General features: G+C 39.5%; 2 protein-coding genes across 10 annotated transcripts in view; one reads left to right on the top strand and one right to left on the bottom strand.

Annotated features, from left to right (window-relative positions):
* RUFY2 (RUN and FYVE domain containing 2) overlaps positions 1–27,109 on the top strand; it is a 59,363-nt gene that overhangs the window by 22,963 nt on the left and 9,291 nt on the right. For 6 of the 9 annotated variants that reach the window (XM_036265803.1, XM_036265804.1, XM_036265805.1 and 3 more), the window contains 5 exons: positions 709–876; positions 3,017–3,114; positions 5,546–5,665; positions 21,688–21,817; positions 22,344–22,438. In XM_036265803.1, the coding sequence (XP_036121696.1) occupies positions 709–876; positions 3,017–3,114; positions 5,546–5,665; positions 21,688–21,817; positions 22,344–22,438 (611 nt within the window). Of the gene's footprint in view, positions 1–708; positions 877–3,016; positions 3,115–3,877; positions 5,328–5,502; positions 5,666–14,744; positions 14,850–21,687; positions 21,818–22,343; positions 22,439–27,109 lie in introns of those variants that run through there. The other 3 variants (XR_004960048.1, XM_036265808.1, XM_036265807.1) reach the window with 3 other exon arrangements.
* On the bottom strand, positions 24,731–27,064 carry LOC118632650 (putative KHDC1-like protein). Its single transcript, XM_036265875.1, has 3 exons — positions 27,058–27,064; positions 25,219–25,338; positions 24,731–25,095 (listed from the first exon to the last, which is right to left on the bottom strand). Exons 1-3 carry the CDS (start codon positions 27,062–27,064, stop codon positions 24,731–24,733), a joined length of 492 nt encoding a protein of 163 aa, XP_036121768.1.

Here is a 27,109-nt window from a genome sequence, read left to right as displayed (position 1 = left end):
CAAATGAGCTACCCAGCCAGGGCTGCATTTGAAAAAATTTAGAATGTTGTTATAGGGCCTGATTTATTCCCTTTAGTGGGGCTTATAAGTCAAAAGAAGTAGTCTGCATATTGAATAGAAACTTTTTTTAAATCCTCACCCAAAGATATATATATATATAATCCCAAGGACATTTTTGCATTTATCTTCTAGAGTGGGAGGGAGATGGGAGGAAGAGAGAGAAACATTGATGTTGAAAGAGACACATCGACTGGTTGCCACCCATACAACCCCAACCAGGGCCGGGGACAAACTGCAACCGAGGTACATGCCTTTAGTGGGAATCAAACCCAGGTCTCTGGTCTGTGGGCCGACACTCCAACCGCTGAGCCAAACTGGCCAGGGCCGAAGATTTGTTTCTTTATTGACTCTAGAGCAGGGAAAGGAGAGAGAGAGAGAGAGACAGACTGACAAACATTGATGTGGGAAAGAAACTTGGATTGGTTGCCTCCTGTGTGTGCCCCAGCCGAGGATTGATCTGCAAACCTAGTTATGTGCCCTGACTGGAAATCGAATCCACAATCTGTTTGGTGCATGGGATGGTGCTCCAACTGATTAAGCCACCCAGCCGTGGATGAACAGAAACTCTATCTTGCTTTCATTAACTGTTGTGTATCTGATTTTGACATCCTGAAGTGGCATGTGAATGAGGGTATGTTGCAATTACAGGATGTGGAGAATGAGCTAGCGGTACAAGTTAGTATGAAGCATGAAATTGAACTTGCCATGAAGTTGTTGGAGAAAGATATCCACGAGAAACAAGATACTCTGATAGGCCTTAGACAACAACTAGAGGAAGTTAAAGCAATTAACATAGAAATGTACCAAAAGTTGCAGGTAAGGAATTTTTCTTAAATTCTTGGTATTTTCTTATTATATAGAGTGAAAATGAATAGTTGTATGAAGGATTTGGTTTTTAAGAGATGAGCCTGTTTTAACTGTGCCATATTGGTTATAAAAAGCAGTGAGTAGTTGTTTTCTAAATGGAAGCTTAAGAAATGTAGCAGTGAAAGAACTATCAAAGGACAAAATCATCTATGTGAATTTTTAAAAATATGTTTTTATTGATTTTTTAGAGAGGAAGGGAGAAAGAGATAGAAACATCGATATGAGAGAAAAACATTGATTGGCTGCCTCCTGTACACCCCGTACTGGGGATTGAGCCTGCAACCCTGGCATGTGCCCCAACCAGGAATCGAACCAGGACCTCTCAGTCCACTGAGCCACACCAGCCGGGCTGAATTTGTTTTTTAATGCTGAAAGGGTAACAGCATGAAGGTTAAATCTTTTGGGAAAACTCAATCTAAATATTCAGACATTTTTGTGAACTACTTTATACAGTATAGTCCTGAGAAAGATTTTGATTGAAATGCTTTACTATGATGATTATAAATTCTCTAATAAAGTGACATTTTTGTTAAGTAGACTTGTTATCAAAATCTTTTTATAATTTAATTTGAAAAATAGCGTACTTTATAAGAGTTTATCTTGTCTTCTGAAAACATTGAAGGTTGAGTGGTTTTTTTTTCTTTATTATATTTTCTTTATTATTTTGTTAATCCTCACCCAAGGATATTTTTCCATTGCTTTGTATTTTATTTATTTATTTATCTATTTATTTATTTTCTTTATTGATTTTATTTTTTTATCCTCATCCGAGGATATTTTTCCATTTTTTGTACAGATAGAGTGGGAGGGAGAGAGAGGAAGAGAGAGAGAGAAACATCGACGCGAAGAGACACATCGAGTGGCTGCCACCCGCACAACCAACCAGGGCCGGGGACAAACTGCAACCGAAGTACGTGCCCTTAGCGGGAACTGAACCCGGGTCTCTCTGGACCGCAGGCTGACGCTCTAACCGCTGAGCCAAACCGGCCAGGGCTTTTCTTTATTGATTTTAGAGAGAGAAGAAGGGAGAGGGAGAGAGAGAGAGAAACATTGATGAGAGAGAACATTGATTGGTCACCTCCTGCATGCCCCCCATTGGAAATTTGGCCTATAACCTGGGCATGTGCCCTGACCAGGAATCGAACTGGTGGTCTCTTGGTGCATGGGTCAATGCTCAACCAGTGAGTCATACCAGCCAGGCTCCATTGCTTTTTAGATAGAGTGAAAGGGAGGGAGGGAGAGAAAGAGAGAAAGAAACATCAATGCTAGACAGAAAACATTTATTGGTTGCCTCCTGCACAACCCCAACTGGGTCCAGGGATCAAACCTGCAACCAAGGTCTGTGCCCTTGACCGGGAATCAAACCCATGACCCTTTGATCCACAGGCTGAAGGCTCTAACCACTGAGGCAAACCACTCAGCCCCCCCCCCTCCTTTTAAAATGTTTTTATTGACTTTCTAGAGAGAGAGAATGGGAGAGAGAGTTAGAAACATCAGTTGGCTGCCTCCTGCACGCCACCCAGTGGGGATCGAGCCTGCAACCGGGGCATGTGACCTGACTGGGATTTGAACCGGGACCTCTCAGTCTGTGGGGCGATGTTCAGTCCACTGAGCTACACTGGCCTGGCAGGGCTTCCTTTATTATATTTTAAATGAAGACTAGTAGTACTACTGCTTTACATTGTAGGAGTATTTTACTTTTTTTTTTTTTTTTAATCCTCATCCGAGGACATTTTTCCATTTTTTGTACAGACAGAGTGGGAGGGAGAGAGAGGAAGAGAGAGAGAGGGAAACATCGATGTGAAAGGGACACATCGAGTGGCTGCCACCCGCACGACCAACCAGGGCCGGGGACAAACTGCAACCGAGGTACATGCCCTTAGCGGGAACCGAACCCGGGTCTCTCCGGACCGCAGGCCGACGCTCTAACCGCTGAGCCAAACCGGCCAGGGCTGTAGGAGTATTTTAATCTTCAAAATAACTCTGCTCATTTCAAAGTAATATCCCCATGGCAAAATGGTATACAAAACTTACAAATGTTTGGGTTTAAAAATCAAAACTACTATAGCTTTTATGTTTTTCTAAATAGGGCTCTGAAGATAGTATGAAAGAAAAAAATGAAATAATTGCCCGACTAGAAGAAAAAACCAATAAAATTACTGTAGCCATGAGGCAGCTGGAACAAAGGTACAGCATTTCCAGTCTTCATTTCTTTCTTTCCTCCCCCCCTCCCCCCTTTTCTTTATTCAACTCTGACACTTGCCACAAAAACCATTAGGGAAATTTAGATTAGGACATGGTTTTTTTTAAGCCCAGCAGAATTTTGCCTTTTTTATTTTGGTTGTTGCATGGAATCAAGTTGCTTTATATTAGGCTAATTCATTCGAACTTGCCATTTTATAGATTTATTTCAAAGGCCTAATATTAGCAATTTTATGTGGTTCAATCTATTATGTTTCATAAGACAAATACACAAACAGAAACCTCAAAAAAGTGTAAAATGAACAAAATTCATGGTGGAATTAGCCCTGATTGATTTCCATGCATATTGATTGTCATATCCTTTGTCATTCACCATCTCTTTATCTGAAATCAAGCTTTCTGAGTTGACAGTTTAGTTGTGTTTCTTTGAGCTAGGCTTCTTAACTCAATCCAAGAAGTAATTTTGTTTAAATTGAATTGTTTTATATTGGCATTTTTCACTTTTATTGTTGGAAAATGTAATGTATTTCCATTGACCTGTCATGTTGGTGTCAACATATGTCTTATCATTGCTTTCTTTGAATCTACTTATGAAAAACATAACTTAATGCTTTATTGACATGAATATTCTTTTATTGACATCCTCTTTCTTCTTTTTTCTTTTTTGTTTTCTTTATCCCCATTTTTACATTTTGGACATCTTTATTACCTTTTTCTGTCTTTGATTTCTGTCCATTCCATTATGAAGTGACAATGATTTGTTAACTCAAACTAGGACAATTGCAATGTCATTGGTGAAATGTGCCAGCAGTGACACTCAGGACCAGTACAAGCTGGTCAAAGATATATCTTTCTAAAAACCACTTCTATTTAAATAGACTAAGAGAAAATAGGCAGTTTTATAATATATTAAATAGAAAGAAATTTATGCTATTAAGTCTTCTAAAAGGGTATTAGGGACCCTGTTCACTTCTTGATCAGCTGCTGTGGTAATACACTGCCATAAAGCACAGTGGGTGCACTTGGATTTCCAAAACACATCCCTCAAACCTTGTGCACAGGGCTGATTTTGAGTATTGACCTTTGGGGGGTCACCATTTTCAAATGCAGTTTTATCTTTTTAGCTACTTTTTGAAGGAAAAGATATAAATTTAGTTTAAAAATAAGTTAACCTTTGGTTTCACAAGGTGTTGGCACAGATTTTTTTCCCTCCCTCTATTGCCCCACTCCCTGTCTGATGGCTCTTTTACTAGTTTTTAAAATATGTTTAAAATAATTTATAACCCAGATTGGCCACAGTCTTGTGCTTTAGGACCTCAAGTTTTTAGTTCCCCTTAGCCCTCTTCCATGAAAGCACAACTTAAAGGCCTACCTCACTCTGACTTTTCTTTTAGTTTCTGTAGCATTAGAAAAATGCTTGGGTCCCCAACCCCCTCATCTTAATATTTTAACTTTAAATTTAGATTTAGACATAACTGGAATGTTACTCTCTTTTCCTTGGAAATGGCATTCATACTTCTGAAATATGTGAGGGTTGCCCCATTGGTATGGTTTTAATAAAGAAAAGAAGAGGCAATATTTTTGGTTAGTTGAATAGAAATTTCTCTTAGGATTTCCTATAAGAAATTAATATCCCCTGAATACTTGGGAGATGTTTTCTTATAAAAATATTGAAGTTAAATCTAAGAAAGCCCAGATGGCAGTAAGAGGCAGGGAGTGGAGCTAAGCATAGGGAGAAGGAATGACTTACAAATAAAAACAGAAAAAATGAAAATCACATTTTTAGCTAATTTTAAAAATTCATTGATAAACAAAAATAGTCTGTAGAGAATGTTGCCAACTAGTACTAAATTCTTTTAAATCTTAAAACACATACACACAATAGCTTTGGCATAATTTAGTAAATGCATAATGATCCTACAGGGAGGATTAGGCTGTTATTTGAAGTAATTGCAGGTCTTTGCTCTTGGCCTTGTTAGCACACTTGATTCCTGGCATACGCATCCTAACATAATATACAACAGTGTGGCTTCTTCACCTAGCATAGACATAAGTACTCTGGTTTTAATGGTTTTGTAAAAAGGCAGTAACACACCTATTATACTTTGAAAATTGATTCATTATGCTCTACCAAAGTGGTAAAGGCTGTATTGCTTTGCATTGTTAATTATGAACAAGAAATAAAACAAATTTGAAGATAGTATTCTGGGCATATATGTTATATTGAAAAAAATCACAAAACAATTTCTAGACATTGTGTGGCTCTTTCACGTTTGAGTTTGTGAGTTTCCCCCCAAACTTTGTTTTCATTTAGAAATGTTTCTATTTCCCCATTTTTCTTTTATTTGTCTTCTTCACCCTTTTACACCCTAGTTCTAGCCTCAGTTTTACCCAAAGTTGATTTGAATTACACCAGATTGCAGCAAGCAGAGAAGGCGCAAATGGAAGCTGAAGATGAAGACAAGAAACATCTACAAGAATGTCAGAGTAAATCCGACAGTCTGCAGAAACAAATCTCTCAAAAGGAGAAACAGCTGTGAGTATTTTGCTCTTGGCAAAAAATACTTATATTAACATAATTTCCACCTACCCCTCTTTCTTTTGCACATATAGTAGAATACCTATATTTTCATTTATTTAATGATGACAGCTGGATTGTGGAGTTCTCTTTAAAACTAAAAAGAATTAGAAAACATACTTAACGATTAAAACTTATGTTTTTATTACCTTTATTGTTTATAGAGCACTTTCAACTATCTTGTTGTCTTTTTGCTCCAGGAACGTTCTATTCTTTCTGCTATTGTTTAATATTAATATGATGGCAATTAAGTTTCTAGATTCTAAGTATAATAGCTTTTGTAACTCCAGGGAATGTCTGTTATCAAAGAACATGATGTTTTCTGAGAACATTTTGATGAGTACTTCATATGATAGATCTGTATGTAGCCAACTAGGAATGATGTCAGTATATGTCATTGAGTTGGAAAGTAAGCAAATTGCAGACAGTATGCTATGCTAAGTATGATCCTATTTTTTAAAAACTTAAAACTGTGCATATGGTGTATATTTACATATACATAGAAAAGAGTTTAAAGAATACAGATTTTGGAAATGATTATCTCAGGGGAGTGACAGTAAATATATATTACTTATTGTTAAAAGAAAACAACAATAGAAAGTAGATTTATGTATTATGTTTAACATATCATAAAACAAGACCATATGCTATGTATGATATATAACTTAGTGAGCTGCCTTAAGATCTGTTGGTTGAAATGTTAAGTTCTTGTCTATCCTTACTAATTTTCTGTCTAGTAGATCTATCAATTATTGAGAGAGAATTTGTTGAAATTTCTATAATTTCAACTAACTATAATTGTGTACTTAGATATTTTTACTTTCAGTTCTATCAGTTTTTCTTGTATTCCAAAGTTCTTTTGTTTAGTGTCTACACATTTAGGATTGCTATATCTTCTTAGCGAATTGACCTTTTTTAAAATTTTTAAATTTTATTTATTTTTTTAATCCTCACCTGAGGACATTTTTGCATTCATCTTCAGATAGAGCAGGAGGGAGAGAGGGGGAAGAGAGAGAAACATTGATGTGAGAGAGACACATCGACTGGCTGCCACCCACATGACCCCAACCAGGGCCGGGGACAAACTGCAACAGAGGTACATGCCCTTAGCGGGAACCGAACCTGGGACTCTCTGGTCCATGGGCTGATGCTCTAACCACTGAGCCAAATCAGCCACGGCATGAACTGACCTTTTTATCATTACGTAATGTGCTTCTTTGTCTCTGGTAATTTTCTTTGCTTTGAAGTCTATCTGAATTAATATAGCCACTTCTGCTTTCTTTTGATTAATGTTTTCATGTAGTAGATGAAAGATTAATGTTCATTTGCATTTTCCTATTTTTTTACTTTCAGTCTAATCTTTATCATTATATTTGAAGTAAGTTTCTTGGTTTTATCCATTCTGCCAGTCTCTCTTTTAATGATGTAGTTAACCCATTTATATTTAGTGTAATTAAGTCTGCTGTTTTATTTTTCTGTTTTTTATTCCTATTTCTTTTTCCCTGCCTACCATGGGTTACTTGAACATTATTTAGAATTCTTCTCTGATTTATCTGTAGTGTTTTTGAGTGTATTTCTTTGTTTAGTTTTTTTAGTGGTTGCTGTACACATTATATTATATATTTGCAACTTTTCATAGTCTAGTATTAACATTTTATTACGTTGAGTGAAGTGTGGAAGCTTAACCTCCAGTTTATACCTTTTCCCCTTTATAATATAATTTGATTAAATATGTTCTCTACATAATATTGAGAATCACATTAGATAGTGTTATGGTTTGTGCTTCAACCTTTAAATATAATTTAGAAAACTTCTCTTTATTCTTTCTTCATTCCTGATGTTCCAAGTTTCCTTATTTGTGTATTAAGTACTTCCTTTAACCATTCTTTGAGGGTAGGTCTGTTGACAATAAATTCTCTTGTTTGTTTTAATCTGAAAACATCTTGATTTCACCTTCATTTCTGAAAGATATTTTCAGGATATCCTTAGAATTCTGAGTTGATAGTTCTTTTTGTTCAGCACTTGAAAAGTGTTGTGCTACTTTATTTTGGTCTTCATAGTTTTTGGTGAAAAATAACCAGTCATTTGAATTGTTCTAATTACTCTCAAGATTCTTTGGATTTATCTTATTTGGGCTTTGGTCAGCTTCTTAAATCTTTAGCTGTATCTTTGCCAAATTTGGAAAATTCTTGGCCATTAGATACTTTTTCAGTTCCTCTTGCTTTCTCCTGTCTTCTGGGACTCTGATAAATTGAATGTCAGACCTTTCTTTTTATAAACACACACACATGCACATTTTTACTGATTTTTTTAGAAGAGGGGGGAGAGAGATAGAAACTTTGATGTGAGATATACATTGATTGACTGCCTCCTCCTGCACACTCCCTACTGGGGATCCAGCCCGCAATCCAGGCATATACTCTGACCAGGAATGGAACCACTACCTCTCAGTCCATGGGATGATGCTCAATCCACTGAGCCACACCAGCTGGGTTATTTTTAAATAGTCCCACAGGTCCTTGGCATTCTATTTTCATTTTTCAATCTATTTTCTTTCTGTTGTTCAAATTGAATAATTTCTGTTTTGAAGTTCATTCAGTCTTTCCTCATCTTCGTTCTCCCAGTGAGCCCATTCCGTGAGATCATTGTATGTTTCATTTCTCTTTCCTTCCCCTCTTTCTTTTTTTTGCTAGAACTTCCTATTTTTTTTTCTTTCATTTCAAGCATGTTCTTAATTGATCATGGGAATATTTTTATAATGGCTGCTTTAAAATTCTTGTCAGATAGTTGTGGAACTATCTGACATGTTGGCATCTGTTTTTTCTCATCCAAGTTGAGATTTTTTTCCCTGGGTCTTGGTATGACGTTTATTTGTTTTTTAAATTGCATTCTGTACATTTGGGGAATTGAGACTGCATCTTATTTAAATCTTGTTTTAACAGTCCTCCACTGAAACTACCCCAGCAGGGGAGTGTGGACATTGACCCTTTATACCAAGTGGGGTTAGGGGTCCAAGATCATCCCAGATGGGGATGGAGAAAGGTGCCTAACTACTGGGCAGGGATTGAAATCTATGCTTCCCACTCAGTCTCCACTGACACTGTGGGGAGAAGGGGCAGTGGAAGTCCAGGCTTTCCCTAGTCCCTGGTGATACCATTCTGGAGGGGAGAAGGAGAGGTGCCTCATTACCATAGGGCAGGGGTAGAAATCTAGGCTCCTCACCTGGCTTTTGCTGACACCATGGGAAGAGTAAGCAGTGCCTTGTTACTGATGCATAGGGATAAAAGTGCAGGCTCCCCATGTGGTCTCCACTAATACCATAGGGGTGGATGAGGAGAGACACTTCATGACTGCTGGCTTCCCAATTTGGCCTCTGATCACCACAGTGGGGATTGGGAGTAACACTTATTATTGCCTGGTGAGGATGGAAATTTAGGGCCCTACTTGGTCTTTGCTGACAGTGGTCAGGGGCCTATGGTTCTTTCCTCTAGTGTTTTGCTGGAATAGGGTATTTATTGTCAAAAGGGTTTCTACCATTCTAGGCTTCCTCTTCCCAGCTCTTTGACGAAAGAGAGCAGGCCTTTCTTGGGTCTTTTTTTTTTTTTTTTTTTGTCTTTGTTCTTTGTTGTTTGTGAGTTGCAGGCAGCTTTAATACTCAGTCTGAGCTATATAGGAGTCAAAAAGAAGGAACTCATCGCCATGTTATTCCTTGAGTCCTGTTTTTTTTTTTTTGCTGGTCTGCCTTCTTTCTTTATTTCGAATTTATGTTTTTCATATATAATGTCCAGGTTTTTTACTGTACTTTGTTGCGGGGAATATGTTTACTCCATCTTGTTCAGAACCAAATTCCAAGTTCCTTTTAAATCTACCACAAAAGCCTGGCTGGTGTGGCTCAGTGGATTGAGCATCATCCCGTTGACTGAGAGTCCTGGTTTGGTTCCCAGTCAGGGCACATGCCCAGGTTGCGGGCTCAACCCCCAGTGGGGATTGTGCATGAGGTGGCCAATCCATGTTTCTCACATCAATGCTTCTATTTCTATCTCCCTTTGTGTCTCTCTTAAAAAAAAAAAAAAAAATCAATAAAAACATATAAATCTACCACAAAAATAACATTTTGAGAAATTGGTATATAGAATAAGGCTTTAGGGTAGGGAATATCACATTGGTTGAAAACTTGCATGATTTATACATTGTGAAACTAAATATCACCCAAAACAAAAACACTCACCAAGCATTTTCTCTTGATTTCAAGATTTTCCATGAAAGGACTGCCAGCACTTTCACAGAAATCACAAGGGCATTTAAGTCAACACGTTTATTAATGATGCCAAAGGTTTTGTTGTTGAAGTCCTTGTGCCTTGCCAAATGAAAAACAAAAGCCAGACTAGGACATTTTATGCTAGTCACTAGAATACAATCATGAATCTCTGGTACTCTGTTACTGAATTACTTTTCTAGAGTTTGACAAACATGTAGTTAAGACAAATCCTAATATTTTTTCTGTAATGATGCAGTTATTTGATTCCTGCCCAAAGGATGACCTGAATAATGCTACAGGGACCTGGCCCTTTCCTCTAGGGCTAACCTACTCAATAAGACGTGGGTACAGTTGCAGAGAGATGTTTACCCCTGCTGAAACCATGAAAGTCATTTTGTTTTTCAGTTGGTGCCATTTTGGAGATCTGGAAGGATTCCTGATGGCTCAGAAAAAAATAGAACCATTGCTATATAAATGGGTTGTTGGGACTTTTTAAAAATTAACATTTAAAAAAATTTTTTTTTCTTTTATTTTTAGAGAGAGAGGGAGAGAGAGAAACATTGATGAGAGAGAACATCGATGAAAGAGAACATCGATTGGTTGCCTCTTGCATGCCCCACACTGGGGATCAGGCCCACACCCTGGGCATGTGTTCTGACTGGGAATCGAACCAGTGACCTCTTGGTGCATGGGTCGACATGCAACCACTGAGCTACACTGGCCAGACTAAAAATTAAAATTTTAATAAATATCCTTATTTACTTATTTTTGGTATTACATAGATACTGGTTTTTAGAAAGAAGCTCATGTGTCCGGTCGGTGTGGCTCAGTGGTTGAGCATCGACCCATGAACCAAGTGGTCACTGGTTCGATTCCCAGTCAGGACATATGCTCAGTTTGTGGGCCTGATCCTCAGTGGGAGGCATGCAGGAGGCGGCCAATCAATGTTCTCACTCATCGATGTTTCTATCTTTTTCTCCCTCTCACTTCCTCTCTTTCTAAAATCAATAAAGGAAAAAAAAAAACTAATGCTACATTGTTCTTTAGTCTCTTGTTTATTGTATTTACTACATCATGGACATTGTATCATATCAGTTAATATAGGTCTATAGCCCTGGCCGGTTTGGCTCAGCAGTTAGAGCATTGGACTGCGGTCCAGAGAGACCCGGGTTCAGTTCCCGCTAAGGGCACGTACCTCAGTTGCAGTTTGTCCCTGGCCTTGGTTGGGTCATGCGGGTGGCAGCCACTTGATGTGTCCCTTTCACGTCGATGTTTCTCTCTCTCTCCCTCCCACTCAATTTGAACAAAAAATGGAAAATTGTCCTCGGGTGAGGATAAAAAATAAATATATATATGTCTATACCATCATGTCATAGTTAACCTGAACAAATCCTTTAGCCTGGAAAATTATACTTTATTGAGTTTGCATATCTTTGACTATGGGTGATAGCTTGTATTTCTTTTTATTTAAAAGTTGTTTTTTCTTGCCCTGGCCAGTTTGGCTCAGCGGTTGAGCCTCGACCTGTGAACCAGAGAGTCCCAGGTTCAGTTCCTGCTAGGGGCACATGCCACAAAAAGGAAAAAAAAAAAAAAGATTTCCTAAAAGTTGTTTTTTCTTTATTGATTTTAGAGAGAGGGAGAGGGAGAGAGATATAGAAACATCAATGAGAGACAACATCAATTGGCCACCTTCTGCATGCGCCTCACTGGGGATCCGGCCCATAACCTGGGCATGTGCCCTGACTAGGAATCGAACTGGCGACCTCTTGATGCATGGGTCAATGCTCAACCACTGAGCCACACTGGCCAGACAGCTTACATTTCTTTATTTTGTGAATTGCCAGTTTATATCTATTTTTTCCCCTTTGTGGTGTTCAGCTTTTTGTTCTTGTTACTCCTCACCCGAGAATCTTTTTCCATTGATTTATTTAGATAAAGTGGAAGGGAGGGAAGAGGGGAGAGAAAGAGAGAGAAAAGAAAAAAACATCCATGTGAGAGAGACACATTGATCGGTTACCTCCCATGTGACCCAGACCAGGGTCGGGGATTGAACCTGCAACCCAGATATGTGCCCTTGACCAGACATTGAACCTGGGACCCTCTGGTCTGAAGGGTGATGCTCTAACCACTGAGCGAAACCATCCAGGGCTTTTTTTTTTTTAATTATTTATTTATTTTTTTGTTACAGATATTTCTCCTTTTTTACCCCATTGGCACCCCCCTCCCCACCCCATCCCCGCCCCGCCCCCGGCTTAGTTGTCCATGTCCGTTGGTCATGCATACATGCATGTAAGTTTTGTGGTATATCTCTTCCCACCCCACCCCCACCCCCTCTTCTGAGGGATGTCAGTCTGTGCCCTACTTCCATGTTTCTGGGTCTACCATATTCCTCAGAATGTTATGTTCATTATATTCCATATATAAGTGAGATCATGTGGTATTTGTCTTTTTCTGCTTGGCTTATTTCACTTAGGATAATACTTTCCAGGTCCCTCTATGTCATCTCAAAGGATAAGAGATCTTTCTTTCTTACCGCTGCATAGTACTCCATTGTGTATATGTACCACTGCTTTTTTATCCATTTCATCTACTGATGGACACTTGGGCTGTTTCCAGATCTTAGCTATTGTAAATAGTGCAGCTATGAACATGGGGGTACATATATTCTTCCTGATTGGTGTTTTAGGCTGCTTAGGGTATATTCCTAGAAGTGGGATCACTGGGTCAAATGGAAGTTCAATTTTTAATTTTTTGAGGTAACACCATATTGTTTTCCATAGTGGCTGCACCAGTCTGCATTCTCACCAGCAGTGTATTAGAGTCCCCTTTTCTCCACACTGTCGCCAACACTTGTTTGATGATTTGTTTGATTTGTTGATGGCGGCCATTCTGACAGGTGTGAGGTGATACCTCATTGTTGTTTTAATTTGCATCTCTCTGATGATTAGTGATGTTGAGCATTTCTTCATATGTCTCTTGGCCATTTGTATGTCCTGTTTGGAGAGGTGTCTATTCAGCTCCTCTGCCCATTTTTTAATTGGGTTCTTTGTCTTCCTTTTGTGGAGTTGTATGAGCACTCTCTATATATTGGAAATTAACCCCTTATCTGATACATCATTGGCAATGATGTTCTCCCATACAGTGGGGTGCCTTTCCATTTTGATGATTGTTTCTTTTTTTTTTTTTTATTTTATTTTATTTTTTTGTACAGATAGAGTGGGAGGGAGAGAGAGGAAGGGAAAGAGAGAGAAACATCAATGTGAAAGGGACACATCGAGTGGCTGCCACCCGCACGACCAACCAGGGCCGGGGACAAACCGCAACCGAAGTACGTGCCCTTAGCGGGAACCGAACCCGGGTCTCTCCGGACCGCAGGCCGATGCTTTAACCGCTGAGCCAAACTGGCCAGGGCTGATGATTGTTTCTTTTGCTGTGCAGAAGCTTTTGAGTTTGATGTAGTCCCAGGTGTTCATTTTTTCCTTTGTTTCTGTTGCCTTAGGTGATGTATCAGTGAAAATTCTGCTCCGTATGATGTCCGAAATTTTGTTGCCTACATTTTCTTCTAGAATTTTTATGGATTCACGGGTCACATTTAAGTCTTTTATCCATTTTGAGTTTATTTTTGTGTATGGTGTAAGTTGATGGTCTAGTTTCATTTTTTTGCATGTAGCTGTCCAATTTTCCCAACACCATTTATTAAAGAGGTTGTCTTTACTCCACTGTATGCTCTTTCCATCTTTGTCAAATATTAATTGAGCATATTGCCTTGGGTCCATTTCTGGGTTTTCAGTTCTGTTCCACTGGTCTATCTGCCTGTTCTTGTGCCAGTACCAGGCTGTTTTGATTACAGTCGCTTTGTAGTATAACCTGTAATCTGGTATTGTGATCCCACCTACTTTGTCCTTCTTTTTCAAGATTGCTGTGGCTATTCGGGGTCTTTTTTGGTTCCATATGAACTTTTGAAGTATTTGTTCTAGTTCTGTGAAATATGTCATTGGTATTTTGATGTGGATTGCATTGAATCTATAGATTGCTTTGGGTAGTATGGACATTTTAATGATGTTAATTCTTCCAATCCATGAACAGGGTATGTGCTTCCACTTTTTTATATCCTCCTCTATTTCTTTTTTCAATGTCCTGTAGTTTTCTGCAAATAGGTCCTTTACTTCTTTGGTTAAGTTTATTCCTAGGTATCTTAATTTTTTTGGCGTGATGGTAAATGGGATTGTTTTTTCAGTTTCTCTTTCTGTGAGTTCATCATTGATGTACAAAGGGCTTTTTTTTTTATATATATAAGAGCTCTTTGTGTATTTACTAAGGGTTTTTTACATATAGTGAATGTTTTCTAAAGTTTATTGTTAATTTTTTTAAAATTTTTAAAAAAATTTATTGATTTTTTTAGAGAGAGGAAGGGAGAGATAGAAACATCAATATGAGAGAGATACATTGATTGGCTGCCTCCTGCACGCCCCCTACCAGGGATTGAGCCCACAACCCAGGCATGTACCCTGACCGGGAATTGAACTGGGACCTCTCCGTCCATGGGACAATGCTCAGTCCACTGAGCCACACTGGTCGGGCTATTCTTAAACTTGAAACATTTTTCATAGCCATTTTTATTTACCAATTTAAAATTTTTATAGTTATATTGCCCCTTTTTCCTTTATGATTTCCTGCTTTTGGTGGTCAGCATATGTTCTGACAATATATTTATAATAACTTAAAAACAAAATTTATTTGCTTTTTCACTTAGTATTTCTTTTCATTTTTTATTTTGAGATTACATTTATTAAAGGTGAGGACAGTGAGACAAGAAGAGACCTAGGACAGAAGAAAGCAGCAGGAGAGAGCCTATGTGCTGCTGCTTAGCTCTCTAGAAAAGAAGTGAGTCACGTGGGGCTGTGTGGACTCAAGTAAAAGTCTCAGTGACAGAAGTGAGCCAAGGTGGGGCTGCTTCTAGCTCACTGAGAAGTCAGAGAAAAGGGGGCTTTGGGGACAGGTCCGGAGTGTTAGTCGAGGACGAGCTGCTGCTGCCCATTGCTCCACTGGTTGCAAGTCTCATTGGGACCCTTAGAGTTTAGGAGATGCATGCCTGTGGGGGAACAAAGGCGTGGTGGGGTGGGAGGATGGGAGCAAGCTTCACTCAGTTTTTTCTGATTGTGCATGATAAAGCTCCTCACTCAGTAAGGCACTCTGTACTTTGGTTACTTCAGTGTTAATAATGTTATACCTGTTTCTCTGTATTCCTTTTAAATTTGTAGTAAAATAGTATTTATCAACAATTTGTAAATTCTGTTTTGAAATATTCTTAACATGAATTATAAAATATGAAATTTACTTCACCAAAAAGAATGTGGCTATAAATGGAAATGCTAACTTTAATGAGGAAACAAAAGTAATAAAAATATTAACACATATTTTTTAAAAATATTATTTTATTTTATTTTTTATATAGAGAGAGGAAGGGAGAGAGATAGAAATATCAATGAGAGAGAGATACACCAACCAGCTGCCTCCTGCATGTCCCTGACTGGAGATCAAGCCTGCAATGGGGGTATGTGCCTGACCAGGAATCAAACTGGGACCTCTCAGTCCATGGGACAATGCTCAATCCACTGAGCCACACTGGCCGGGCTTAACACATAATATTAAAATAATGTGATATTCTCAGTATTATGATATCTTGCAGTTAAAATGTAAAGTATTAGATTTCCAATCAAGATGGCGGCGTAGGTAAACATGGTACTCACCTCCTCCCACAACCACAACAAATTTACAACTAAACTACAGAACAACCATCATAAAAAACCACCTGAAATTGAGCTGAATGGAAGTCTTACAAGTATGAAGTTAAAGAAGCCACACTGAGCCCTGGCCGGTTTGGCTCAGCAGTTAGAGCGTCGGCTGCGGTCTAGAGAGACCTGGGTTTGGTTCCCGCTAAGGGCATGTTCCTCGGTTGCAGTTTGTCCCCGGCCCTGGTTGGGTTGTGTGTGTGGCGGCCACTTGATGTGTCCCTTTCACGTCGATGTCCCCCCACCCCCCACTCTATCTGAACAAAATATGGAAAAATGTCCTTGGGCGAGTATTAAAAAAAAAAAGCCACATTGAGACTGGTAGGAGGGGCAAAGGTGAGGACCAGCTGGCCCCACAACCACGTGTGGTGATAAAAATCAGGAGGGATGCTTTGGCTGTGAAGGTCCTCCCTGGGGAACATGGAATCCCAGTCCCACACCAGGCCCCCCAGCAAAGGGTTCCACTGCCAAAAAGAGAAGTCCCCATAACTTCTAGGTGTAAAAGCCAGCGGGAATAGAGGCTGAGGCTTCTAGAGTCCCAGGCAGTTTCTCTTAAAGGGCCTGTGCATGCACATATTTACTTGGTCTGGCTTCTTCTAGGTTTCAGGGCTGGAGAGGCAGCTTGAAAGGCACCGGAGACATTCAGGAAAGAACTGAGTTATTTGTCGTCAGGGCGCGAGAACTGGAGAAGCAGCTTTCTCCTAGATGTGCTGGCGAAGGCTGTTGTTCCTTTGGTGAGCCTCTTAGCTAGGCCAGCAGACAGGCGCCATATCTGTGACTCTAGCAACCTGGCTTACACTGTTTGTCCCACCCTGCTGATTTTCTGAGACCCTGCCCTACCCAATTTTCAGGCCCACCCAAGCTGTTTCCAGTGGCTTTACCATAGAATTGGCCTGTCTTGGCCCCTGCTTCTGATTTTCCTAAACTATCTCAAGCAGCATCTGGCCTCATGAAGCCCCATACATCTCACTAAGTGGCCCCAGGCCTGGCACTCGAAGCAGCCAGCCTTGGTTCACAGCTTCGCTTTGCCTGGGCATCTCCAAACCCAGCACAAGAAGCAGCCATCTGCAGATTGCTTTTTAGCTTATGTCAGGTGGTCCTGGGTAGAACATAGGCAGTGGCTGACCTTGCCCCAGAGCCAGCACACCCAGTGGACATCTTCAGCCACATTGAAGTACCACCATCCAACCACCTCCATAAGTGACACACTGAAGGAGTGGACTCAGTGGGTACTAGAGCCCTGCTGAAGTAAGTCTTGCTCTGTGTGGTGGGCCTCTGCAAAGCTGATCCTCCAAGGTAGTCAGAGGTCAGTGGTCAGTAGGCACAGACGGTCCTGATCATCCTGAGTAAATCCCTCCCATTGATGTGCCAACAGCAATCAAGACTCAATTACAACAGAAGGATATACAATCCACATGAAAGGTGCACCTTTAGGGCCCAGCTAGGGTGATCAGGGAGGCTGTGCCACTGGACCCTACAGGATGCCTACTGCAATAGACCACCCTATGAAGCCTAGGAGACATAGCAACTCTACCTAACACATGGAAACAAACACAGAGAGGCAGCCAAAATGAGGAGACAAAGAAACACGCCCTAAATGAAAGAACAGAACAATACTCCAGGAAATTAAACAAAATAGAGAGAAGCAATCTGACAGATGCAGAGTTCAAAACACTGGTTATAAGGATGCTCAAGGAACTTAGTGCACACCTCAAGAACATAGTAATAAAGGACCAGTAAGAAATGAAGGATGCACTAACTGAAAGAATAATTTATAGGGAACCAATAGTACAGTAGGTGAAGCCGAGAAGCAAACTATCAATTTGGAATATACCCAATCAAAAGAGCAAAAAGAAAAAAAAAAAAAATGAAGATAGTGTAAGGAGCCTCTGGGACAACCTCAAGTGTACCAACGTTCACATCATGAGCGTGCCAGAAGGAGGAGAGAGAGAGCAAGAAGTTGAAAACCTATTTGAAAAAATAATGTTAGAAAACTTCCCTAACCTGGTGAAAGAAATAGACATTCAAGTCCAGGAAGCACAGAGAGCCCTAAACAAGATAAGCACAAAGAGGCTCACACCAAGACATATCATCATCAAAATGCAAAAGGTTAAAAACAGATAATCTTTTCATTATTATTATTTTTTATCCTCACCCAAGGACATTTTTGCATTTATCTTCAGATAGGGCAGGAGGGAGATAGGGAGGAAAAGAGAGAGAGAAACATCAATGTGAGAGAGACACATTGACTGGTTGCCACCCATACAACTCCAACTGGGGCCAGAGACAAACTGCAACCGAAGTCCGTGCCCTTAGTGGAAACCGAACCCGGGATTCTCTGGTCCGTGGGCCGACGCTCTAATCACTGAACCAGACCAGCCAGGGTTATTATTTTTTTATTTTTTTATTTTTTATCCTCACCCGAGGATATTTTTCCATTTTTGTACAGATAGAGTGGGAGGGAGAGAGAGGAAGGGAGAGAGAGAGAGAGAAACATCGACGTGAAGGGACACATCGAGTGGCTGCCACCCGCACGACCAACCAGGGCCGGGGACAAACTGCAACCGAAGTACGTGCCCTTAGCGGGAACCGAACCCGGGTCTCTCTGGACCACAGGCTGACGCTCTAACCGCTGAGCCAAACTGGCCAGGGCTTATTTTGTTATTTTTAAACTATTTTTTATTGATTTTTATTTTTTTTTATTTTTTAACTTATCTTTATTGAATGTATTACAGATGTTCCTCCTTTTTCCCCTATTGACCTCCTCCTCCCTGCTCCCGCCCCGCCCCTGCCTTTCCCCACACTGTTGTCTGTGTCCATTGGTTATGAATATATGCATAAAGGTTCTTTGGTTTATTTCTTCCCACCCCCCACCCCACTTTCCTTTGAGGTTTGTCAGTCTAACAACCAATTTGTACTTCTTAATCCCTTCACCGTTTTCACCCATTCCCCCAACCCCTCTCCCATCTGGCAACCAACAAAATGTTCTCTATAATCTATGAGAATGTTTCTGTTCTGCTTGTTCATTTTGTTTGTACATTCAATTGTCGATAGATATATATTTATTGCCATTTTGTTTGTTCATATATTTTATCTTTTGCTTCAAGAAGACCCTTCAATATTTAATATAATAATCGTTTGGTAGTGGTGAACTCCTTTAGCTTTTTCTTGTCTGGGAAACTCTTAATATGGTCATCGATTCTAAATGACAGCTTTGCAGGATAGAGTAATCTTGAGTGTAGGTTCTTGCTTTTCATCACTCTGAATATTTCTTGCCACTCTCTTCTGGCTTGCAAAGTTTCTTTTGAGAAATCAGCTGACAGTCTTATGGGAACTCCCTCGTAGGTAACTAACTGCTTTTCTCTTGCTGCTTTTAAGATTCTCTCTTTGTCTTGAACCTTTTGCATTTTGATGATGTGTCTTGGTGTGGGCCTCTTGGGGTATCTTAATTTGGGACTCTGTGCTTCCTGGACTTGTATGTCTGTTTCCTTCACCAAGTTAGGGAAGTTTTCTGTCATTATTGTTTTAAATAGGTTTTTAATTTCTTGTTCTCTCTCTTCTCCTTCTGGCACCCCCAAGATGCAAATGTTGGCATGCTTGAAGTTGTCCCAGAGGCTCCTTACACTATCCTCATTTTTTTGGATTCTTTTTTTTTTCTGTCCTGATTGGGTGTTTTTTGCTTCCTTATACTCCAAATCGATGGTTTGCTTCTTGGGTTTACCTACTCTACTATTGAATCTGTATAAATTATTCTTTATTTCAGTTAGTGCCTCCTTCATTTCTGACCGCATCCTTCATTTGTGACTGGTCCTTTTTTATGCTCTTGAGGCCCTCACTAAGTTTATTGAGGTTCTAAGTTCATTGAGCATCCTCATAAGCAGTGTTTTGAACTCTTCATCTATTAGGTTGCTTATCTCTATTTCGCTTAGTTCTTTTCCTGGAGTTTTGTTCTTTTCTTTCATTTGGGACCTGTTTCTTTGTCTCTTCATTTTCGCTGTCTTTGTGTGTTTGTTTCTATGTATTAGGTACAGTTGCTATGTCTCCTGCGCTTCCAAGGGTGGCCTGTTGTAATAGGTGTCCAGTAGGGTCCAGTGGCACAGCCTCCCTGATCTCCCAGCTGGCCTCTTGAGGTGAACCCCTTGTGTGGACTTTATAACCTTCTGTTGTAATTGAGTCTTGATTGCAGTCTCGATGTGAGTTCTTTAATTTTGTAGTTGTAGGACTTTCATTCAGCTTGATTTCAGGTGGTTTTGAATGATGGTTGTTCTGTAGTTTAGTTGTAACTTTGATGTGGTTGTGGGAGGACGTGATACCACATTTCTTTTTATTGATTTTTAGAGAGAGAAGAAAGGAGAGAGCTATAGAAACATCAGTGAGAGAGACACATTGATTGGCTTCCTCCTGTACACCCCCAGTAGGGATTGAACCCAGGCATATGCTCTGACTGGGAATACGAACCAGTGACCTCTTGGTCCATGGGTCAGTGCTCAACCACTGAGCCACACCAGCTGGGCCAAAGAGAGAATCTTAAAAGCAGCAAGAGTAAAGCAGTTAGTTACCCATAAGACTGTCAGCTGATTTCTCACAAGAAACTTTGCAGGCCAGAAGGGAGTGGCAAGAAATATTCAAAGTGATGAAAAGCAAGGACCTACAACCAAAATTACTCTATCCTGCAAAGCTATCATTTAGAATTGATGGATATATAAAGAGCTTCCCAGACAAGAAAAAGCCAAAAGAGTTCATTATCACCAAACCAGTATTATATGAAATGTTGAAGAGTCTTCTTGAAGAACAAGAAATATGAATAATAAAATGGTAATAAATACTTATCTATCAACCGTTGAATCTACAAACAAAATGGACAAGCAGAACAGAAACAAACTCATAGAGAACTTTTTATTGGTTGCCAGATGGAAGGGAGGTTGAGCAGATGGGTGAAAAAGGTGAAGGGATTAAGTACAAACTGGTTGGTAGACTGATGAACCTCAGAGGGAAGGAGGGGGTGGGAAGAAAGAAACCAAAGAACATATATGTGTAAACAATGGTCACAGACAATAGTGTGGGGAAGGCAGGATGGGAGCAGGAGTGGGGAGGAGGGGGTCAATGGGGAGAAAAGGGGGGGGACATCTGTAATACTTTCAACAATAAAAATCAACTTTAAAAAATGTAAAGTATTAGAAATTGTAGCATTATTAGTATATACCTCCTCTGTTATACCTGCTTATGAGTAATAATTATTGAAATAACTTTTTTTTGGTCATCCTAAAATGTAAGAATTTCACTACTTTTATTTTGCTTGCTAGCACCTGTTGTTGGAATGTTGAAGTAGCGCTTTTAAATGTGAACTGGTGTTTCCAGGCAGTGTAAATTTTCCCAGTGTGTCCTTGGTCTTATATCTGTTCTGTGATTGATCAGCTTCCAACAGTAATCTGAAAAGTAGCTCTTTGCATAAGAGCTGATTTTTCTGTTACTGATGTTAAACTGATTTTGTGGTTCCTGTAATTTTTATATCAGAAAAGTACTTTTCATTAGTTTGTTGTAAAATTTTTCCACATGGCACAGAAATGTAAATAATTAAAACCCCACTTTTCTTTCTCACTGTACTATTATTGTAACCAGTTGTAATAGTATAGTGTGGTCTTCCAGGCATTTTCTGTGCTCATGCAGCATTTATGTATACAGAAGTAGTAAATGACAAATTATTGTTTAGCAAGTATTTTTTTGTGGTTGGCAAATAAACTGGTGCTTTGCAAACAGAAAACCCTGTACTGCTGAATTTGTTTACCAAAAAATAGTTATGAAAGAAAATATCTGAAGAAATGAATTATAAAGGCAAAGTAATCAACCAAAAAGATGTTCTTATTGAAGAACACATACAACTGTCATGTGAACAATAGTACTGAACTTCTGTTTATTTTTTGTCATTCAAGGGCACAACTGGAAACTGATTTGAAGATTGAGAAGGAATGGAGGCAGACTTTGCAGGAAGACCTTCAAAAGGAGAAAGATGCCTTATCTCATCTTAGAAATGAGACCGGACAACTCATTAGTCTTAAAAAAGTAAATGGTGATAAAACTTTTAAAATCACATTTTGATGCAAGTTATTTTAAAAGAGAATCAAATCGTAATTTACACTTATACCAAGGAAACAATACTAGTAGTCATCTTTAAAAATATCAGTAAGATTAAATGAATAGTAAATACTTGATAGTTGATGGAGCAGCTATGAAGGAGCTTTGGACATATAATTCTGTTTTTTATTTTTTTAAATTTATTTTTATTGTTGACAGTATTATAGATGTCCCCTATTTTCTCCCTTTTGCCCCCTCCTCCTGCTCCTGCCTCACCGCAGGCTTTCACTGCACTATTGTCTGTGTCCATGGTCTATGCATACATGTATATAAATTCTTTGGTTATTCTCTTCCTGCCCGCTCACCCCCACCTCATCCCCTCTGAGATCTGTCAGTCAATTCTGATTTTTATAAAAAGCTAAAGGATTTGTGTTCTTAATTAATGGTATGTATACAATGTGGAGTTTCTTGTTTCTTTCTTGTAATCTGTTTTCTGTTTTTTATCGTCTTGAAGGAGTTCCTTAACCTCCAGGATGAAAATCAGCAGTTGAAAAAAATATATCATGAACAGGAGCAAGCTCTTCAAGAACTTGGGAACAAACTTAGCGAGTAATTTCTCTTTTTTCCTTCAACTAAGTAGTCATAGACTTTTATAAAGTGTGCCAAACTAAACAGGAAGAAAAGTTTAAATATAGAAAAGATATAAACTATTAAAAACAAAACCAAACAAAAACTGATGATTAACAAATAAGGCTTGTATGTAGGTTGAAGAGATTAAGTTTTCATATTAGATTTTAGCTCTAAACATTTTCTAGGAGATGCAAGCTAAGACTCTTGTTTAATTTCTTGAAATCAGTATTCAGGAGTTAATAATATTTTTCTCGTAATAACAGAAACATTTCAAAATATCTGGAGACAGCTTTCTCAGGGTGTTTTTAGGAGTCAGCATTGTGGGAAGTGAAGGGTATTTTATCCAGTCAAGAGTAGGGTCTTGGCTTCATATAGTGTGGTTGGTTCTATTGCAGTGGTGTTGTTGGGTTCTTATAAAGACAAGAAAGGGAAATGGTGTTCTGTCTCACATATTCCTCCTTGTTCCATGTGGTCTGTGTTTTCCTAAAGATGGGATTCCATGAAGAAGTCTTGAGACTGTCTGTCCCGTGTGGCTCAGTGGATTGAATGTCAGTCTCATGGACTGAGAGGTCCCTCTTCTATTCCTGGTCAGGGCACAAGCCCAGGTTTTGGGCTCAATCCCCAGTAGAGAGTGTGCAGGAGGCAGCTGATTGATGTTTCTCTCTCACATTGATGTTTCTAGTTCTCTCTCTAAAAAATAAAATAAAATAAATCAATAAACCTGACTGAATCAAACTGGTACCTTTCAGTCATGGTACAACACTCAATCCACTGAGCCACACTGGCCAGGCAATAAAAACATATTTTTAAAAAAAGAAAAATTACTTTTAAAAAAAGTAGTGTTCATTAATATCACTCACAGGAATTAGTATCCCTCTACTGTTTACCAACTATGTGACTTAAATGGGTCATTTATTTAGCCTCTTTAAGCCATTTCTCTATTTGAAAATCAGAGTTATAAAATCCCTGCAGTTTTTTTTCCTAATTAACTGAGACTAAATATGTAACAACACCTAGCCCATTGCCTTTTCCTTATAGCAACCAGACTATCAGTTCTTTTGTCTGTAAAATGAGCAGGTTGGATCTGAAAATTACTTTCCAATGCTTACATTCTGAATCTGCGATTTTAAATGTAAATGATTAATTTTAAATGGAAAAATACTTCTAATAATGCAATATTTACTCTTAGTTTCTTATTAAAGGTTTCTTATCAATAGAGAATTTTTGATAGATTTTTAAAAAGGCTTTAAATGTTACTCTAAATGAATTATAATTGTAGTAGATTATCTGAGTTAGGATTAAAGGAATGAAATAAACTTGAACACTTTGTATTTGAAGAAACATGGAACATGCAAAATATTAGGATGGTATATTCGGGGAAGAGAATCTAGAGTAATTAGTGTATCTGTGTTATAACGACTGACAGTTTTAAAATCCATTACGGAGCCCAGTCGGTATGGCTCAGGGGTTGAGCATTAACCTGTGAACCAAGCAGGAGGTCCCTGGTTTGATTCCCGGACAGGGCACATGCCCAGGTTGTGGGCTCGATCCCCAGTAGGGGGTGTGCAGGAGGCAGCCATTCAATGTTTCTCTCTCTCTCCCTCTCCCTTCTCTCTGAAATCAATGTTTCTCATCATCAATGTTTCTCTCTCTCTCCCTCTCCCTTCTCTCTGAAATCAATAAAAATATATTAAAAATAAATAAAAAAAAATACATTAAGGATGATAACCAGCTTCTCCCTTATCCTCATCGAGGCTTAAATTCCAAGAATAAATTTAGTTTAGAAAAATAAATTACCATGACTTCCAAATGGAGTATTCTGTAAATGCTATTCTTTCCATATAAAGAAACTTATATTTTTTTTTCCCTCAAAAAAAAATATTAAAAAAAATATAAAAAAAGGTTTCAGGATTACTGGAGGCTTGTTATAATTTATGGATGTTTTCCTAGAGTGTCATAATTGATTGTATCACATTTATTATATTCTCATGTTTTCTTTCTCTTAAAGTTTTTTTTTTTTTATTTTATTTTATTTTTTTTTCACTGCACATTGACACTTATTTTATTGGATGACTTTGCCCACAGAACACTTTCTCACCTTTAGGAGACGTCTCAAATAGATGCCTAGAAGGCCTGAGACAGAATTAGGCTACAAATTCAAACCTCCCGTCAACACCCTTCACATCTTGCTCATCAGTGGCTAAGCAGAACTTCCCCTCACATCTTAACTGCCCTGGGACGATCGGTCTTTTATTACTGACAGAGTGAAATCTAACGGAATCCAGAAGGACCAGCCCACCGGTGAGGCAAAGCCTGAGAAAGCCTAGGATGGACAGGCCTGCCCACCCTGACTGGCAAAGTCAGGGCCGTGGGGTGCCGCTGAATACGGGGGGTGGCTGCCAGGTCATCCTTGGTCAGTGACTGGCTCCGGACATGCTGCAGCATCTCAAGGCCTTGGGCCTGCCGGTCCGAGTCCCCACTCTCCAAGTTCCAGACCATGAGGCACAGCCACTGCCTGGCCTCAGGTGGTCCGACAACAGTGACGCGTGTCTGGCCTGTGGCTGTGAACCAGCTTTCCAGCTGGATGAGGCAGTGGCTGTGCACCTCCACGCGATGAAGGTCTGCGTCCTGGCGGCCTGCGAGCCCAGAGAGGGACTCATAAACTACAGTGTGGGGTGGGGGCATCCCAGGGTAGGGACCTGGGACAGAAGAAGCCCAGAAGAAAGGGCTGGAGAGGGGTGTGGGCAAGGGCCACCCACCAAAGATGCGCTCCTCCTGCTCCTCCTCCATGTAAAATATCAGTGGAAGATGGAAGTTTTTAGGCACCGTCCACCAAGGCTCCTCGCCGTAAGCCCTTGTTTCCATGTCCAAAAGTTTTTCTTATTTTAAGAGTACATTTATTAAAGCTGGGGACAGTGAAACAAGGGGCTAGGATAGAAGCAACAGGAGAGACGAGGCGGGGCTAGTCTCTTAGATGCAGTCTCATGGGGTCCCTTAGCCGTGGTTCTCAACCTTCCTAATGCCATGACCCTTTAATACAGTTCTTCATATTGTGGTGACCCCCAACTATAAAATTATTCTTTACTACTTCATAACTGTAATTTTGCTATTATGTCTTAGGCAACCCTTGTGAAAGGGTTGTTCGACCCCCAAAGGGATTGCAACCCACAGGTTGAGAACTACTGCCTTAGAGGTTGGGAGAGGCATACCTTAGAGGGAGCACGTCAGGGGAAGGGAAAAGCTCCGGTGTGCTCCAGAGATGGGGAGCGTGCTTCCTGTTTTCTTTTTATCCGTCTTTATGCTGTTTTCATGCCATGGTCAAATATTTTCACACACCTAGATTTATGTTCCTAAATGAAAGCTAATTAAAATGAATAATATAATATCTCTATACTCCCTGTCTAGGACAAGGAGAAAGTATTCTTGTACTAGAATTGTAACTGATACCTCCTTATCTAGGACTTTTGGCAGTTCGTGTCAGAGAGGGGCAGTGTTTTTAGAGTACATGTTTGGCCCTGGCCAGTTTGGCTCAGCGGTTAGAGCGTCGGACTGCGGTCCGGAGAGACCCGGGTTCGGTTCCCGCTAAGGGCACGTACTTCGGTTGCAGTTTGTCCCCGGCCCCGGTTGGTCGTGCGGGTGGCAGCCACTCGATGTGTCCCTTCACATCGATGTTTCTCTCTCTCTCTCCCTCCCACTCTATCTGTACAAAAAATGGAAAAATATCCTCGGGTGAGGATAAAGAAAAAAAAAAAAAAAATAGAGTACATGTTTGTAAATAAAGGTATTTTAACCCGCAGTATATTAACACCAGTGAATTTTCATGAAGTATTTTTGTAATGAATGCCATTAATCTGAATTCAGCCAAGAAAATTTTATTATTTTGTTAATGTATATATTTTTTAAAGTTTTTTTCTTCATTTATTTTGGGAGAGAGAGGAAGGGAGCGGCAGAGAGAGAGAGAGACATTGATGAGAGAGAACATTGACTGGCCGCCTCCTGCATGTCCCCCACTGGGGGTTTGGCCCACAACCCAGGCATGTGCCCTGACCGGGAATCGAACTGGTGACCTCTTGGAGCATGGATCGATGCTCAACCACTGAGCCACACTGGCTGGGCTATTTTGTTAATATTTTTACACTGTGTAGTTTTTCACAGATTATTCCCCATGTAAGAGTCAGTATGAACCAGATAAAAGTCTTAACACTTTATTTGCATCTTGGAACAAAGTGCATTTGTAGGGTGAAGCAAGTTCATGATGTTCTACTTCAGAAGCAGAGACTTGACGTATTTTATGTACCTTTTGATCCAGTAATTCCATTTCTAAATTGTTCCAAGGAAAACAATATAAATGTTTTGGTCATTCTAATTTTAATGAATAATTTTTGTGTCAAAAAGTTGAAAGTTCAGCAGTATTTATATAAATTACTTTATATATTTTTTTATGGTATATGTGTAACCATTTAATATAATAATGTGGCAGATACTTAGTAAGTCATTAGCCCTGACTGAGCCTTTCAGGATATAATGTTAAGTGAAAAGAGTTGGTTATGGAAAATTTTGTCAATAATGATAATGATTCCATTTAAAATCACACATACTTAACATGTAGAGATTATCATTTCTAGGTAGTGGGATCACAGGTAATCTGCA

The sequence above is a fragment of the Molossus molossus genome, unplaced genomic scaffold (assembly GCF_014108415.1).
Source record: "Molossus molossus isolate mMolMol1 unplaced genomic scaffold, mMolMol1.p scaffold_m16_p_17, whole genome shotgun sequence".
NCBI classification, from domain to species: Eukaryota; Metazoa; Chordata; class Mammalia; order Chiroptera; family Molossidae; genus Molossus; species Molossus molossus.
This window is presented reverse-complemented; position numbering and strand designations above follow the sequence as displayed.

Coding starts and splice junctions, on each gene's coding strand:
- LOC118632650 (XM_036265875.1), bottom strand. Junction 25,096..25,218: donor GCAGGAGGAGCGCATCTTTG/GTGGGTGGCCCT, acceptor CTGGGCTCGCAG/GCCGCCAGGACGCAGACCTT.